The 15,979-nt window shown below is 36.7% G+C and overlaps 2 protein-coding genes across 2 annotated transcripts; both read left to right on the forward strand.

Annotated features, from left to right (window-relative positions):
* Positions 1-1,764: 1,764 nt before the first annotated feature.
* Positions 1,765-10,440, forward strand: LOC132283902 (polynucleotide 5'-hydroxyl-kinase NOL9-like). The gene is made up of 9 exons (XM_059785939.1): positions 1,765-2,097; positions 2,903-3,000; positions 3,159-3,192; positions 4,670-4,839; positions 5,001-5,184; positions 5,762-5,942; positions 6,190-6,289; positions 9,227-9,354; positions 10,075-10,440. The coding sequence occupies exons 1-9, from the start codon at positions 1,919-1,921 to the stop codon at positions 10,108-10,110; spliced, it is 1,110 nt and encodes a 369-aa protein (XP_059641922.1). The 5' UTR covers positions 1,765-1,918; the 3' UTR covers positions 10,111-10,440.
* Positions 10,441-12,845: 2,405 nt separating this feature from the next.
* Positions 12,846-15,714, forward strand: LOC132283903 (probable myosin-binding protein 5). Its single transcript, XM_059785940.1, has 3 exons — positions 12,846-13,599; positions 14,220-15,071; positions 15,228-15,714. The coding sequence occupies exons 1-3, from the start codon at positions 12,846-12,848 to the stop codon at positions 15,434-15,436; spliced, it is 1,815 nt and encodes a 604-aa protein (XP_059641923.1). The 3' UTR covers positions 15,437-15,714.
* The last annotated feature ends 265 nt before the right edge of the window (positions 15,715-15,979 follow it).

A 15,979-nucleotide genomic window follows, 5' to 3' on the forward strand; every position in this document is an offset into this window, starting at 1 on the left:
GGCACTTGGTGTCCGGACATAAAGCTGGGCATCCAGACGCTATTTTGCTTGGCTACTGGAATTTTATTTTAACTTAAACTTGCAATTGTCAACCTCGATTACAAAGGGCGTCCGTAAGCCAAGAATGGTCTTGGAGGTTACATCCGTACGCCAGCCTTACTCTTCAAGGTGGAATTTCTTCTTTCTTGCTTAGCTTTTCTGGTCAACTTCCTTCCTCAAACTCAAAGACTTAGAACCACTTTGTTGGTTTCCATAGCTCACCATGAACCTTGTTCATTAAAAACCCGCAAAAGCATTGTTTTATTCCATTTTGGAGATAAGACCTGAAAATAGACAAAATACAACAAAGCCTGTAAAACATAATATATTAACACGCTAAATAGACTTAACTATGCAATTAAGGGCACTTGAATATGCAATATTCGGCGCTTATCACACTATAATTGCCACCACCACTGCAACCTTTCACCACCACTGCCTCACTGTCTTCCATCAGCGTCGTTGCAATCACCACCACCACTGTCACAGCCACCGCCTTTCACCACAACCACCTTTCACTACAGTTGTTACCACCACCACCATCACCGTCACCGTCACCACCATCTTCCATCACCACTACTTATACCACCGCCCACTATTACCACATTCCACCATCACCAGCTCTACTACCGTCCACCATCGCCATTGCCACCACCACCACCACCACCATTTACACCACTTCCACCACCACCACTTACACCACTGCCACCTTCCACCACCGCCGCCTTCCATCACCGTTACCACATATACCACTGCCATCTTCTACCACCAACGTCTTCCATCATCGTCATTGCCACCGCCACCACATACACCACTGCGACCTTCCATCACCACCACTTCCCACCATCACAATTGCTACCATCACTGCCTTCCACCACTGCCACCTTTGACCACCTTCACCTCCAATGTGTTACATCACCGTCATTGCCACCACCACCGGCTTCCAGCCACGACCTTCCACCACCACCACTAGCTTCCACCACAGTCACGACCTTCCACCACCACCTCATCCACCTTCCACCATTGTTATTGCCACTACCACTGTCACTATCGTCTTCCACCTATACCACCGCCACCGCCATCGCCACTGCCCTCTACTGCTACCATCGCCACCGGCTTCCTCCTCCATTACCACTGCCACCTTCCAACACCACCACCTACATCAATGCCACCTTCCACTTCCACCACCATTGTCCCCGCCATCCACCGTCGCTACCATTTCTTTAAAAAAAATTAAAGATGAATTTTATTTTGTTAATTTAATTTATTTGTCACTGAGAGGGTATTTTGGAGAATTTAATTTAAAATTCATTTCATTCTAGATTTTAAATTGGTCCAACCAAACACCAAATGATTATTATCATTCCATTTGTATATCATTTCATATTTGTAACCAAACAATAAAATGAAAATAACCATTTTATTCCATTCTCATTATCATTCCATTACTACTTACATTCTATTTCTTTTTATTCCTACACACCAAACGAAATATTAGGTCTTTTTATAAGTCGATAGGGGTTTGTGGATGCAAGATTTTAAAACCTAAGGGGTGTCATTGTAAAGTAAAACATTAACTTGCATCTAAGTGATATTGATCAAAACATCAGGATTGGCACTGCAATTAACCCTAATAAATACTATATATTAATAGTTTCATGAATCTTGCTTTTTGGAAGATACGTGTTGACAATTTTGACCTTCAAAGTTTCAATAAGAAGTGTGTGTCAGAGTGGCAGTTCGATTGGCGAATAATTCGAAATCACAATTTCAATGTGGTCTGCAAACTCCACAGTACCATGCCTAGAGTGTGTACAGGTATGTGTGTATAGACAAAGATATCATACATAGACGAAGAGGAACAGAGAGACAGAGAGTCATGGCTTCAGTCTCAGAGACACAAACTCCATTATTCATTCCAGAGGAGTGGTGCGACGCTGCGGACACCATAGCATACGATTCAATCACTTCGCCGCCTCCGATTGCCTTCATTTGCGGCGCCAAAAATAGCGGCAAAACCACCTTCTCCCGCTACCTCCTCAACGTTCTCCTTAAAAGGTTTTACTCAATCTCTCTCTCTCTCATATATATATATATATATGCATATAGATGTGTGTATATATATTTATAAACATATTCAGACACCTTAATGGTGTTTAAAGACCAGGTTTCTCTTTTCAACGTTCTTTCATGTCCATGAGAAGTTGGTTTCTGCCAATTACATGATTATTTGTGATATATTCTTCATAAACTATCTGAGTTTGCAATAAATTTAAAATATATGGTTTAGCGTTTGCTTTTCTTCTCTATTGTAGGAATTTGGTAATTTATATACCTGATTAGTACTTCAAGACAAAATTGAACCTGAAATTAATCTTTGATGTCCATGCTCAAATGGGTTTCTGGAAATCAATGTTATTATGATGCAATTACTCTTGAATTTGATTATTATATGTGATATATTTTCTATAACCTACTGGGGTAGCTTTCAATCTGAAATTCCTTCAGTTGGGGTATACAACTAGATTAACAATATGGGTTTATAGCTACTCTGGAGAAATGGGCGCAAAATTCATCTTTTATGTGATTTAATCTGTAAATTTTTTACTTTCAATTATATTTGGCATTTATATTTCTAATTTTTTTTTCCTTTTCTCCATGTACATTCATTGAGTGTGAATTTCATTAGTTCATGTTTGTGTATCAAAATGCTGAACTAAATTCTGAATGAGTTTGGTACTTTTCTTTTCTTTTCTTTAATCTATTTTAGAATTTTGTAGTTTCCTTTTGTATCCATTCTTGATTTTTCCAGTGCTTGATATGCAAGATTTTTTTATTAAATCTATTTTAAAACTGTATGCAGATACAAAAAAGTAGGTTACTTGGATACAGATGTTGGGCAGGCAGAGTTTACTCCTCCTGGTTGTTTATCACTGACTGTAATTGACGAAATAACTCCAGGTATATGTCTAGTCACTCTGTGTTCCACCAATCTGGCTAATATATTTGTCTTGAATTTTGTAAAGATGTCATTTTTGTGATGTCTAAGGTGATGTTATTTCTTCTATTTCTAATGTGTTATTTGTTCTATCTCTAATCATTCTTTTTTATTTAATTAGATTTGGCAATTCCTTGCCTGAAAACGCCTGAGAGGTACGCATTCTTGAACTTTTCTTGATTATTCTGAATAAATGTGACCTCCTGGTCTTTAAAGGTGTATTCACATTTAGTTCAGATAAGGTGCATAAATGAGACACATGTTTTTAAATGTGACTAATTAAATAGTATGGTGTGTATTGAGGTGCTGCATTATCAGGTTTTTAGATATTCAATTTGAGAAATAGAGGAATCATTTTGACCCATTAATTACCTATAACAATAATATGCAGATCTCGTTATTTGCGGCATTCAAAAAGCATAAATTTGGGATTTCTTATGATTTTAATGAAATTTTTTTCTGCAGTCCAAAAAATTTTGTCTTTCGTTTTCAGTTCAAATGAGAATAACTGGTGGGATGTTTACTTTAGTAAGTAGGATCCTTGATGAAACCCTTATCTTGTTTTGGAGAAAGAAATCAGCAAAATGGTTAAGTGAACTCTAACTTCTAAAAACATACGTTGAGATCAAAACACCTTCATTTAATGGAGCCAAATTCAATAAAATTAATTGTGCATGTGTTTTCCACTCCCAGGAGTGGGTCACTTATCCTTCAATTTGTGGAGCTTTATTTGTGAGAGTTGATGAAGCTCAATAAGGATCCTTTCTCACATTCAGTTGAGTACATTGTAGATATGGTTTGGTCAGCCTTCAATCCAGACAAACAAGATTTGGTCCTATCGCTGTTGGTTGATAGAGTAGGATTCGGGAATGAAATGTGTAAAAAAGGAAAAATGAATAGAAGCAAGATAAATGTTAAAAGTTTGAATGTAGATCGCCCAGGAAGTTACTGTTCTGTGTTGTATGAAACTTCTGAAAGTTTGAGGGAATTTTTGAAATGGTTAAATGTTGTCTTAGGAAATGAAAATTTGATCAAAAGCCTAATACGGTTGGTGCTAGAATTGCACATGGAGTGTTGCTACATCTTGTAAATAGTGTAATTTCAACATTTCCAGTGAGCTTTTACATGAACTCAATAATGTGTTGGCAGCTCAGCTAGGCAGGAATTAAGGTCAAGGGAGCAGGGAAGAAAATGCTGTTCACAATTGGCCCACCCCTGGAGCAAAACCCCTTTTTTTGCTCCATCTATTGATAGATCAAGGGCCATCCTTCCATTGTTTCAGTGATTCGTAGGGCTTCCCTTGTATAGACAAACCTCAAGATATGGTCCTATCCAGTGTTAGTTTTGACGCTTTTGCTGGAAAATGAATCTGATAATGTCTCATTGTAGTTCAATTTATTATCCCAGGCTTTTGCTGTAAAAACTTCTAATTTCTTATAGCACCTCTTAATATAATCTGCCATCTATTGAAGGCAGTCCATTCTCCATACACAGGTCATATTTCATTGAAGAAATGCATTTGAATTTAACTCTGCTTAGCAAAAATATTTTTATATACTTAAGAAAAAAGAGAACTATTGATTTATTCAGAATTAGTCTTTTTTCCTTTTTACCTAAAATTTTCCTTTCCAGATGCTTTTTCTTTGGAGATATTTCCTCAAAAAGGGATCCAACATCATACGTGACATATATATTTGCCCTATACGACTACTATCAGAAAGAACTCTGCACGTCTGATAAGAGCGGAAGCCCTGGTAACACCGGCTTGCCCCTTGTCATTAATACACCTGGCTGGGTGAAAGGTATGCTCATTCATTTATTCTTCTTTTTCTTTTCAAGTTATAACTATTAACTAGTTTGTGTTTGTCTTATAATACTTGTCTGCTTGATAGAATCACCTTGTTGAGTATTATTTCATTTGCTACAATGATCACTCTACGTTTCTCATTCCCCCTTTGTGTAGGTATTGGCTATGACATGCTGGTGGATATGTTGAAATATATTTCTCCTTCCCATGTAGTTAAGACATGCATATCTGCTGAGAGTAAGAATCTACCGGCTGGGGCATTCTGGTTGGATCAGGAAGTTGATGCGGCAGTGACACTTATTGAGGTCAATTCAGCTCGTCAGGATTCTTTCAAGAGAGTGTAATCTCTCAATCATTGCCATAATGGATCTAAATCTTTCTTTGTAGATGAACTTTCGATTTGTTTTTGGTATGATCTTTTGGAAGTAGTTTTTTACCCCTTGGAATTATTTGTCATCGTTACTAGTAGAAACATATCGCTTTTTCACATTTCTGGCCTTTTCTCCTTGTTCTGATTATTTTGCCAAAATTTTAGTCTGATTCTTGTCAAAAGATGATCTATGCTCAAGAACTAGACTTAATGTAAAGTCATTAGTTTGAATAAAAGCACTGTCTTAATTTGTCATAGTCTGAATTTGGTTGGTTAGATTTTTAATCAGACTAGATTAAGTCATTTGAACTTTTTCTTTGGAATTTGTTGCTTCTAGATTCTACCTTACTGAAAAGTCATTAATTTGTTTCAGAAAAGGGTAATTGCTTTATTTACCAAAAAAAAGGGTAATTGCTTTGACTATTCTATTTCCATTGATTTTATAAGTTTAAACTAATAAGCATCATGCTTTTGATTTGTTTGAAGATTTGGAAACTTTTTAAAGATGTATGTTCCTTTGTTGCATCATTTCTCTATTGTTTTCCAGGGTTCTGGCACAAAAAGATGCACGCCTTCTGCGGGATTTGCGTATGATAGCTTATTTCAGGCAGTGCTTTCCAAGTGACTTAGATATCTTGACGATTAAGAGACTTGCTGATGCATTGGCTGCTCACCCTCCTTATGAAATTCCAATGTCAAGGATCAAGATTAAACATCTCCATTGCCAGGTTGGTTCAGAAAATTGAATCAAGTGCTTCGATGTTGTTTTAAGAATACAATATTTTGGTGTATTTTACAAGAATACCACTTAGATAATTGCAATATACCTCTTTTTAGTTTAGGATTGCCTTGAACATGACAAGGCAGAAAGTCAATGATATTTTCATTAGTAGAAACTTTTTATATCATTGCTTTTTCTTTCTATATATATACAGGAAAGATTACTTTGCTTATTATACGACTTTTTTACACTAGGTCCCAAGCGCTGAATTATTCTGCAGTTTGAATGCAACCATTGTTGGCTTGGCAGTTAGTTCTGGAGATCCTGAGCATTTGCCTTCATGTGTTGGTTTAGGTGGGTTATTTTACATCTCTGTCTTGCCTATCTTCATTGGATATTTGTTAGTTTTCCTTACTATTTAGCTTCTCCTAATATTTTTCACTCTCATGGTTTATTGTAACTCTACCTTCTTAGAAATGCCGTTGTAATTATATCTTTCTTTTATCTGTCAAAGAAGTTTTAGATGTATTTATTTACATATTTTTCTGGTTGGCAAGACACATACTTAGCTGCACCCCTTAATCTTCCAATTGAAACTTGAAAGTAGAAGAGATATCATCAGGTTTTAAAGTTGCAGTCGCAGGGTGTAACTGGAGTTATATACCGGTTGTGAATTTTTTCAATGTAAAGAGCTGTTAGGAATTACCCCAAGATCTCACTCAATATTAGGAACAAAAATAGATGAAAGCAAACACACAAACAAATGAGATTTATGTGGTTCGGCAAATCACCTACGTCGTTGGGCGAAGAATGACTATTTTTACTTCAATTCTTTGATTACACACTCTTTCTCTACTCACAAACTCAACTAACTCTCTCTCTCTACAAATATCTCTTTCTGTCTCTACCTTAATCTCTCACACCCATCTCTATTTATAGATTCATCAAACCCAGTTCCTTGTTGGACAAGAATTCCCCAACTTGTCTACAAGGAGTTACTATATCAATCTTGCTCCACAACTTCCCAAACGGAATAGGAAACTCTTTCCCCCACATATCAGGCCGCACATATCAGGCACGTTGGACAGGTCCAAGGAAAGTTGGACTGGTCCAACTTTTCCAGAATCTTCACTTTAGTTTCCCAGGCATGTTGGACCAGTCCACAGAAATTGGACCGGTCCAAGTCTTCCAAAACCCAATTTTGGCAAAATATGAGCCACACTCTAACAAGAACTTGATTAGAACGAACCAATAAATAACTTCCAATTCTGGAATCCAATATAATCATGTTTGTACTGTTTTTTAATGGAATTCAATGGTGATTTTGTATGAGTAATGGCCGAGAAATTTATCTTAAGGTAATGACAGCAATATCAGTGTAATAATTTGTACTTCGGACTAAATTTATGGCCACAATTCATATTAAAACAACATGTCATCTTCACAAAAATCATATATACTAATAACTTAGAAGTTGCAACATAAAAAATATATAATGTTACTTATTTGCTACTTGTTTCTGATGTTTTACTAAATTTCAATGAATTTTATTAATTTTCAGATTTTTAATTCACTTTATTTAGTTTTATGCAAAACAAATATATATTTTAGCGTATGCATAATATGTTTTACTATACATATATATTAGAGTTTACTAAAATATAATAACTTACCAATTAATCTCGAGTTTGGGACACAAAATGTAAATCTATTGAAAAAGTCGAGAATTTTTGTCTTCAGTCGTAAACCTTTAGTTTGGTAGAGTAGGGGTTGGAATTCTTTGTATTGTGGTTTACAGATTTGGGAAAAATGAGAGGAGGTTTTTAAACCCAGGTCGAAATCGTGGTAAGAGATAGTAGTAATTTTTGTTCTGGATGAGAACTCGGTCTGTCTTGCTCTTGAACTCAGCCAAGTCCGGGATGACTCGGCCGAGTCGGCCAAGACACGTGAAGTTTTAAGACCTTGGATATCACTAGAGCTAAGCATTAGCTCTTAGAGATAAAATTTCTCAAATCCTTTTACGGAATATATTGCATTATTGCTGGCATTCATTTGAAATTATTGCAGTCAAATACATTTTTTATCACGCATTACTAAGTACCCAGTTAACTACATTTTATATACTGCATTACCAAGAACCCAGTGCTTGTTTCTCAGGAGCTCTCTCTCTCTCTCTCTCTTTATATATAGATTTGAACATATATATATAGAAGGATGATCGTATTGGCAATCATAATATGGCAGAAGCTCCAAGGTGTTTGACTTAATTTCTAATGACTATCATTATTTCCTTGGTGCTAATTTAGTATATAAAGATGACATGATTATAAAACAAGATGCAATATGGTGAATCTTCTTAAAGATACTGAAATTTTACTTTCCCATAGATTCACATCAGACATAGGTAAGGAAAAAGTGAAATTTCCATACTGCTGATTGGTACTGGTGCTGTCAACCACCTTCAGTTTTGATGGATATTGATCTTTAACTGCTCTTTTCAGAATTGCGATTTATCACTTTATTTCCGAGTCGTTTATTAAATCTACTTACTAACGGATCTGTGGTCTTCAAAATAAAGGACTCCAGTTAATCTTTCCTTTCACAAAATGAAACTCTATTTCGGTATGTTTAATTGCTATGCTAAAAGATCGGGTTGGTATATATGAATGGTCCTGTGAGCCTGTGATTATTGAGTCACATACGTATGCACTATTTATTGAGAAATAGAGTTGCACATCCTCAACGTTTGGGTGTGGCAAAACATCAAATCTAGAAGTTTGGGGCAAGGTGGATGTATACAATGGAGTAGGTCACTTTCTTGGAGTATCAGTGTATCATAAAGTGACCAGTGGGAGTTTTTATGTTATGTTTTAAATGGAATCACATCCTGTTGATAAACTGCCACTTACTGCTTAGAATTGTTTCCCATCCTGTTCTATTGATGATTTCTTTAAGGCGTACATTTATGTATCTTGATGGAAAATGATTGGCCCAACATAAATATTACATATTTGGTAGTCATATATTGGTCGCCTGTTGTATGTGTTGGTTTATGCTGCTGTAAAACCAAAATTTCTTTTACTTCAGAGACAGTCAAACTGTGTGAATGTTGCCTTTTTTGCCGGATTTATTTCTTATATGATTCACCTAGAATTGTATGGTGTTGATAATACCAACATCTTTGGTTTTATCCTTTTAATCATCAAATAATAATATAAATAATAAGTTAACAACATTTAACCTGAAATTGACTTCTAATGTTTTCTTATTACTTAATTCTGTATGAACCAGGAATAGTAAGAGGCATCGACACTTTCAAACGTTTACTCTCCATCATTACCCCTGTTCCACCGAACACTCTGGAAAAGGTTGATCTTTTACTACAGGGGTTTATCAAAATTCCTGATTGTTTGTCGCAGGTAACAAATTATGCCACACTGCTAAATTTTGTTTCCTCGAAATTCAATTTTTAAATTTATTTTCTTTGAAAATCCCTTGTCTTGTTCTCATTTATGTGTCAGATCATGCTTGATCTCCGTTTCTCCGCAATTATGTATCCCATAGTACAGAACTTGAGAGCTAGAATATTTTTGAGATTACAATTCTCTCTCTCTCCTCCCATTGTTCATTTTTAGTTGCACCAATAAGGTTACTCTCTTATTATTGGATATCTGTGGCGCTAATCTGTAGTCTGGGTGTTACATGAGTCATTTTAACATTGATAAGATTATGGCACACTGGGTCTCGGTTGGGGAAAGTGCTTGTCAAAGATTGAAATATATAGGAAGACCATTCAATTCTAAATAGGTAATTGTTAGAATATTTGCTGGGAAATTTTCTTATTTTCGTGTGTTGCTTTCTAGTAATTTTTTGTTGTCAGGCTGTGTTTAGTTTCACAGTTTCACAAAGTCCCACGATGATTTGGACCTTTATATGTTTTCTAGGAAGTCGTTTTGTGGACATTTAACAGGATAGTAGGATACTATACTGATTTCATACATCCGATTTATGTATTGCAGAATAATGAAACAATTGCTTGATAGCGTTGGTGTTATAATGGTTCGTGTGTAATAGAATAGAATAGCGTTGAGACCTTGTCCATTATACAGTTCCTTGATAAAACTATTATTTCTATCCAGGTGCAGGAATATGTCTCACCTTTGCCCACAAACTAGCGGATTCCAGTTGCTGATATTCAAAAACTTTTGCCAAGTCTCTCTACAGTTGATTAACTAACTACAGATTTAACAAACAAAATGAATTATATCAGATATATATACATGTTTGTAACACATGGCATATAGTTGATTAGATATGCTATTAATTCGGGACCTGGTGTTTCTGAATATTTTACAGGGTTTACTTAATACTGGAAACGATGTGCTATAAATTGATGCAAGACCATAATCACTGGGTTGTTTAACTGTGATTACTTATTATTACATTTCGGGATACGAAATTTGGTTGCTCTTGAACAATTATGGTAGTTGGTGTGTTTTATCTTATGAGCAAATCCTCATCATTTATGAAATGGTAAAGGTTCTGCTGAATCACGAATCACAGGATGAAAATTTGAACCGTTTTGAATGAATGGCGTATCACGATTTTTGTAGTCAGAAGACACGGGAACAAGTGTTTTTGATGGTCAAAGTTTTGCAGTTCTTCAGTCCTGTGTATGTTTCAAAACTCTCAAGCAGTTCTGATCTCTATGGTTGTAAGACCTTGATGCTGTGTGGTTGCTGAGCAAGGTACTGATCATATGTGTCATGCAGTTAGTTGCCAAATCAATGCTCTCTCTCTCTCTCTATCTCTCGCTCACACACACACACACAAGGCAACTCTGTAAACTAATTGGATGTCATGATGCAGACAACGGTATAAGCTAAGTGGTTGTCATGGTACAGTAAGTTTGGATCAGAAGATAAGTTTTAGAAATGTGATTGTTGATTACTCAAGGCACCTACCAGAGTCAAGTCTGTCATATGTTTGCTGGTTAATGGCCATAGTTTTCTTGATTCTTGCTATTTAACACCTTGTTTGAGAAGACCTTCAGATATTCTAGCTTGGGAAATTGTCACATTTTTTTCTCATTCCATATCAAATATTGTTACACCAACCAATTCTTAGTATATTTGATTTTTTTTTTTTTTTCAATTAGTATATTTGAATTTGCGGTATTATATTTTTTATATGTAAATTTGGTCCAATTCAAATATGGACGTGTGATTTGAATTTCATTACCATTATGCTAAAGCATGTCCATTCAGGCTCAGTTTGGTAGGGTGGAGATGGGATGAAAAGAAAAGAAAGGTTATGGAGAGTGATAAAAAAAACGTGTTTGGTATTGAAAGTTGGAAGGAAAGGAAAGGGAATGGAGGGTTTGGGAGGGATAGAAATAGGCTCAACAGTGACTTTTGTAAACCTCCCAAAAATGGGAGGGAATGGAAGGAAAGGGGAGGACAGAGCAGGAGAGAGCAATGTAATACCAAATTTACCCTTGATTCTAGGGTGCCAAAATTCACTACGTTGAGGAGAGGCTGGAACAGAATTGCAGTCGCCGGAGACGAAGGGGCGCGTGTGCACGTAAAAGACGCATTAGCTCTACTCGCGTGCGCGCGTGACGGCCAGTGGGCGGCGAAGTTCAGTCCGGCGATGAATCAAGCATGGTGATAGGTACATGGATGGAGCTAATTTCAATTTTGTAGCTGACCAGACCTCCTCACCGCTCATGAAAGCCGTCGGACCTAACTACTTCACTATTGGTTAATGGGTTTTGAACTTCTGATTCTTGTAGATTTTGTAGTTTGCAGTTGCAGAGAGAGAGAGAGAGAAAGAGTGAGAGAGAAGGCAAGTTCAGAGTTGAGAACGAGAATAGAGATGGAGGCGAAGGCTGAAATTATTTGCCCTAATATTTGTTTTTCGGGTGGCCCATCATCCATGGGCCTATAAATTATGAGGCTCATAACTTTATTTTTTATAATATAAAAGGGTATAATAGTAAATTTACAAAAATACTTTCCTTCTCTTTCTTTTCCCAAACATAATTATTATCCCTTCCTTTCTTTTCCTTCACTAATCAACCAAAAACGACAGGATTTAAAATTATCATTCCCTTCCCTTTCTTTCCCTTTCCCTCTCCCTCGTAACTAATATTATCCTACCCCTTCAAACCTACCGTATCAAACATAGCCTAAAGGCCCAGAGCTTAGTTATAAATTGGTGTCACTCTCCCACACACGCACTTCCGCTCTCATGTTTTGTACGAACTCTAGCTTCTGTTCCTATTCTATTTAGATTTTGCCCTTTTTGGGCTCCCGCTCTCGCACGCTCCCATTCTATGTAATTCTTGCTATGCGTGACTCCACCCGTATAAGATGTTTTCTCACTTTTGGCCCTGCTTGGCTTCATTCAGAACTGGAAGTTAGAGGCAGATTTTTGGAGGGACCCAAAAATAATCTCACTAAGGCAATCGGAAACTTTTAAATCAATATATTCCCCTAAACGACAACGTTTTCGTCCTTGTCTTTGTTGGTTAGAGAGTCCAGTATTGACCGTTAATTCACTTAAAAGATAATTGTCCACCTAATAGCTCTATTTTTGAAACAATAACGCGTGAGTTTTCTATACATAACCAAAATTTTGATATCATTGTATTTGACAGCAATCTCTCTCATTCCCAAAATCCAGAGAGAGAGAGAGAGAGAGAGAGAGAGATCATGATCTCGGTCTAGTTCTTCCCCACCAAGGTCATGATCTGTCTCATCAATTTTTTTACAATTTGATCTCTCCATCTCAATCTCTCTCAATCACGCACTTAGATTTTCACATATACATATATCTTTGTATATATATAATCAAGAAAATGCCATATTTTCGTATTCGAATTCCGTTCTTTTTAGGTAGAGGAATTATGGCATTGAAGCGTTTTGTTGAGCAAAAGTTGGGAAAGTTACCTCATTTCTTGCTACAAACCATCCTTGAATGGGCACTGATAGTTTTGCTATTCATCGATGGGTTTCTTGCATTTTTTTCCAACGAATTCGCCAAGTTCTTCAAATTGAAAACACCATGCTTGCTCTGCACGAGGATCGATAACATTGTCTTTAAAAGGAACTCCAAGATTTACTACAATGATTGTATCTGTGAAGCTCACAAGAAGGACATTTCATCTCTGGCTTACTGTCATATGCACCAGAAACTCTCCGACATTAAGAGCATGTGTAAAGGGTGCCTTCTTTCGTTTGCTGCTGAGAAAGAGTCAGATTGTGATGCCTACAAGTCCCTAGTTGGGGTTCTGGACAAGGACATCGGTTGCTTAGTCGAGGATGATCAAAAGATGCAGTTGAAATCAGGAAGGAGGGGTGATTTGGTGAAAGCTGAGAAGAGTAGTACTAGCGGTGTTGTTCCCAAGTGTTCTTGTTGTGGGGAGACCCTGAAGATGAAGCCCACTTCGAAGAGGATGGTTCGTAGTTCGTCACTGAATAGGAGTGCTCTTTTGCAAAGGAGTGCTCAATCTCCTCGATCATGGACACTGGCATGGAAAAATGAGGAATCCAGGAATTTAGAGCTGCCCCACATTCGTTGCAGGAAGCTCAAGAAGTTCGTGTCAGACAATGAATCAGAGATTCCAAAGGATGAGGATGGACTTAATGGACACAAACAATGTAAGTTTATCTGGGAGGTTTCTTTCCCTGTTTTATATTATTTGGAAATTTTTTTTTTTTAATCTTTTTCAGATTTCTTCTTCATGGAATGGATATCATAACATAATTGTTAAAAATCCTGAAATAGCCTAATTTTTTGTTTTTAACCTTGTTTCTTGTAGATGAATGTGAAAAAATGTCATTTCAATAGCAAATCAAGATTTGTATACGGGACTTCATGTAATAACGAGTTAGGATTGTAAAAGTGTTTGTGCAACTGGGTAATTGTGTATAATCCATGTAGTTGCAGAAACTATCAAAATGGAAGAATCAATGAGAGTAGCAAGAAATACCATAGGAAAGAAACAGAACAATTTTCTGTAAATTTCATGTGATCATGATTTAATTATGAATACCGGGAATATTACTTCTAAATCACGATTTATTTAGAAGTAGTTCCTGAAATATGATAAATCCTTTCATTTCCATGATTGCTTTAGTTTTCAGTGTCCTAAGTTCCTTTCTAGTAGTTATTTCTTCTGCATCAAGTACTAATTTCTTACCAAATTTTCCTGTCCCTCTAAGGGAACAACCTTACGGTATCATGACATTATATGATGTTTTTGTTTGATATTATGTAGCAAGAAAAGAAGGTATTAAGGATTCTACCGTGCCATTGCTACGAGAGCACAAGGATATGAATGGAGATTTCTCTAAGACCCCTAGAGGAAGCATGAAGTTTGGGATCCCACTTGCACTTTCAGCTTCAGCAAGTCCTAGGTGGGCTACTAGGCTTCAGAGGAAACTGCAAAGCGAAAAGCCAGAGTTGTTATTCGAATCCATTGACGCCAACACTACAAATGGAGAAGATAGTGACTCCATTTTGAGACAATTTCGTTTAGATCACAAGTCGCTTGAAGAATTGTACACAGAATTGGACGAAGAAAGGAGCGCCTCAGCTGTTGCAGCAAACAATGCAATGGCCATGATTAGCCGGTTACAAGCAGAGAAAGCTGCAGTCATAATGGAGGCCTTACAGTATCAGAGAATGATGGAGGAGAACGCTGAGTTTGACCAAGAAGAGCTGCAAGCTATGAAGGATTTGGTTATCAAGAAAGAGGAAGAGACCAATGCTCTAGAGGCTGAACTAGAGGCATATAGAGAAAAATATGGACACATAAACGAAGTAGGTACTGAGGAAGATGAAATTGATTCTAATGAAGATTATCAAGAGTTGAATTCTCATTCTTTCTCATCCATGAGTGAATGTGGCTGCCCCAGTGAAGTGGATCATAATGGTGGAAATGAGCTAATGAAGGAAGAAAATGGAGGGGAGACCCTTGATGAATCATTATTGGATTTTAAGCGCGAGAGATCTTATCTTTTCGGAATGTTAACAAATTTGGAGAAGAAAATTAATCCACCTTCAGATGATGGGACTCAATCTTCACACAATGATTCAGACATGGTTAAGTATGAAGATAAATACACAGGTTAACGTCTCTCTCTCTCTCTCTCTCTCTCTCTCTCTCTCTCTCTCTCTCTCTCTCTCGAAACACACACACATATTCCTGACTGGAGGTGTTGTTGCTTGAATTTTTGTTTCCATCCTGTAATCTATTCACCAAATGGTGTTTCTGGATTGGCAGGATATGAATATAAGACCATCCTTACAAGAGAAATGTCTCAAATTCGGGAGAGGTTAAATGCAATTGAAGCAGACAGTGGATTTTTAAAGCATGCTGCTATGACACTCCAGAAGGGTGGTGAAGGGACAAAACTCTTGGCAGAAATAGCCCATCATCTGCGGAAGCTAAGGCACTCGGTGAAAATGCCCCAAGAGGACATAGTTGCATGACTTCCATCCCCATTGCTTTCGTGGTACTTTCTTTTTGAAGTGCCTTCTTTTCTTTTTCCTTTTTATTTTTAACATGTTTTTGTTCTATACCTATTTATATTCTTGAAATTTCTTTGTGAGAGTGAAAATAAATATCTAGGTATGATCGAGTGAATTTATCCACATTAGGTTTTTTTGTAATAGTGGTGACACTTCCTAGAGTGCTTAAGGACTACAAGATGGAATGACCTCTAAATCTGTGTTCATTGATGGCCAGGTTAAGCATTGTATTGAACATTTTTGTCAGTCAAATATTCAATCTCGTGTACGGTTTTGAATAGTAGTTCAGTAAGTTTATCTTGTTATTGTTCATGAAGAGCGTGTTCATAATACGCTTGCATGTAATTGCTTTCTAATCTGAAATATAAACTGATCATTGAATGCCTTTCTCCTTCACATCCCACACCATTTTATCTCTTCATACTATATGTTTTGGATTGACTCCTCATTTCAGTTCATTTTCTATAATATACTAACTAAACCGGTATTCAGTTATTTATGTAA

The sequence above is a fragment of the Cornus florida genome, unplaced genomic scaffold (genome assembly GCF_030987335.1).
Source record: "Cornus florida cultivar Cherokee Brave unplaced genomic scaffold, ASM3098733v1 CherokeeBrave_3.0.0_Hap2_Chr11, whole genome shotgun sequence".
Classification (NCBI taxonomy): domain Eukaryota; kingdom Viridiplantae; phylum Streptophyta; class Magnoliopsida; order Cornales; family Cornaceae; genus Cornus; species Cornus florida.

Coding starts and splice junctions, on each gene's coding strand:
- LOC132283902 (XM_059785939.1), top strand. CDS start 1,919: ATGGCTTCAGTCTCAGAGACACAAACTCCATTATTCATTCCAGAGGAG. Junction 3,193..4,669: donor TGCCTGAAAACGCCTGAGAG/GTACGCATTCTT, acceptor TTTCCTTTCCAG/ATGCTTTTTCTTTGGAGATA. Junction 4,840..5,000: donor TACACCTGGCTGGGTGAAAG/GTATGCTCATTC, acceptor CCCTTTGTGTAG/GTATTGGCTATGACATGCTG.
- LOC132283903 (XM_059785940.1), top strand. CDS start 12,846: ATGGCATTGAAGCGTTTTGTTGAGCAAAAGTTGGGAAAGTTACCTCAT. Junction 13,600..14,219: donor ACTTAATGGACACAAACAAT/GTAAGTTTATCT, acceptor GATATTATGTAG/CAAGAAAAGAAGGTATTAAG. Junction 15,072..15,227: donor GTATGAAGATAAATACACAG/GTTAACGTCTCT, acceptor CTGGATTGGCAG/GATATGAATATAAGACCATC.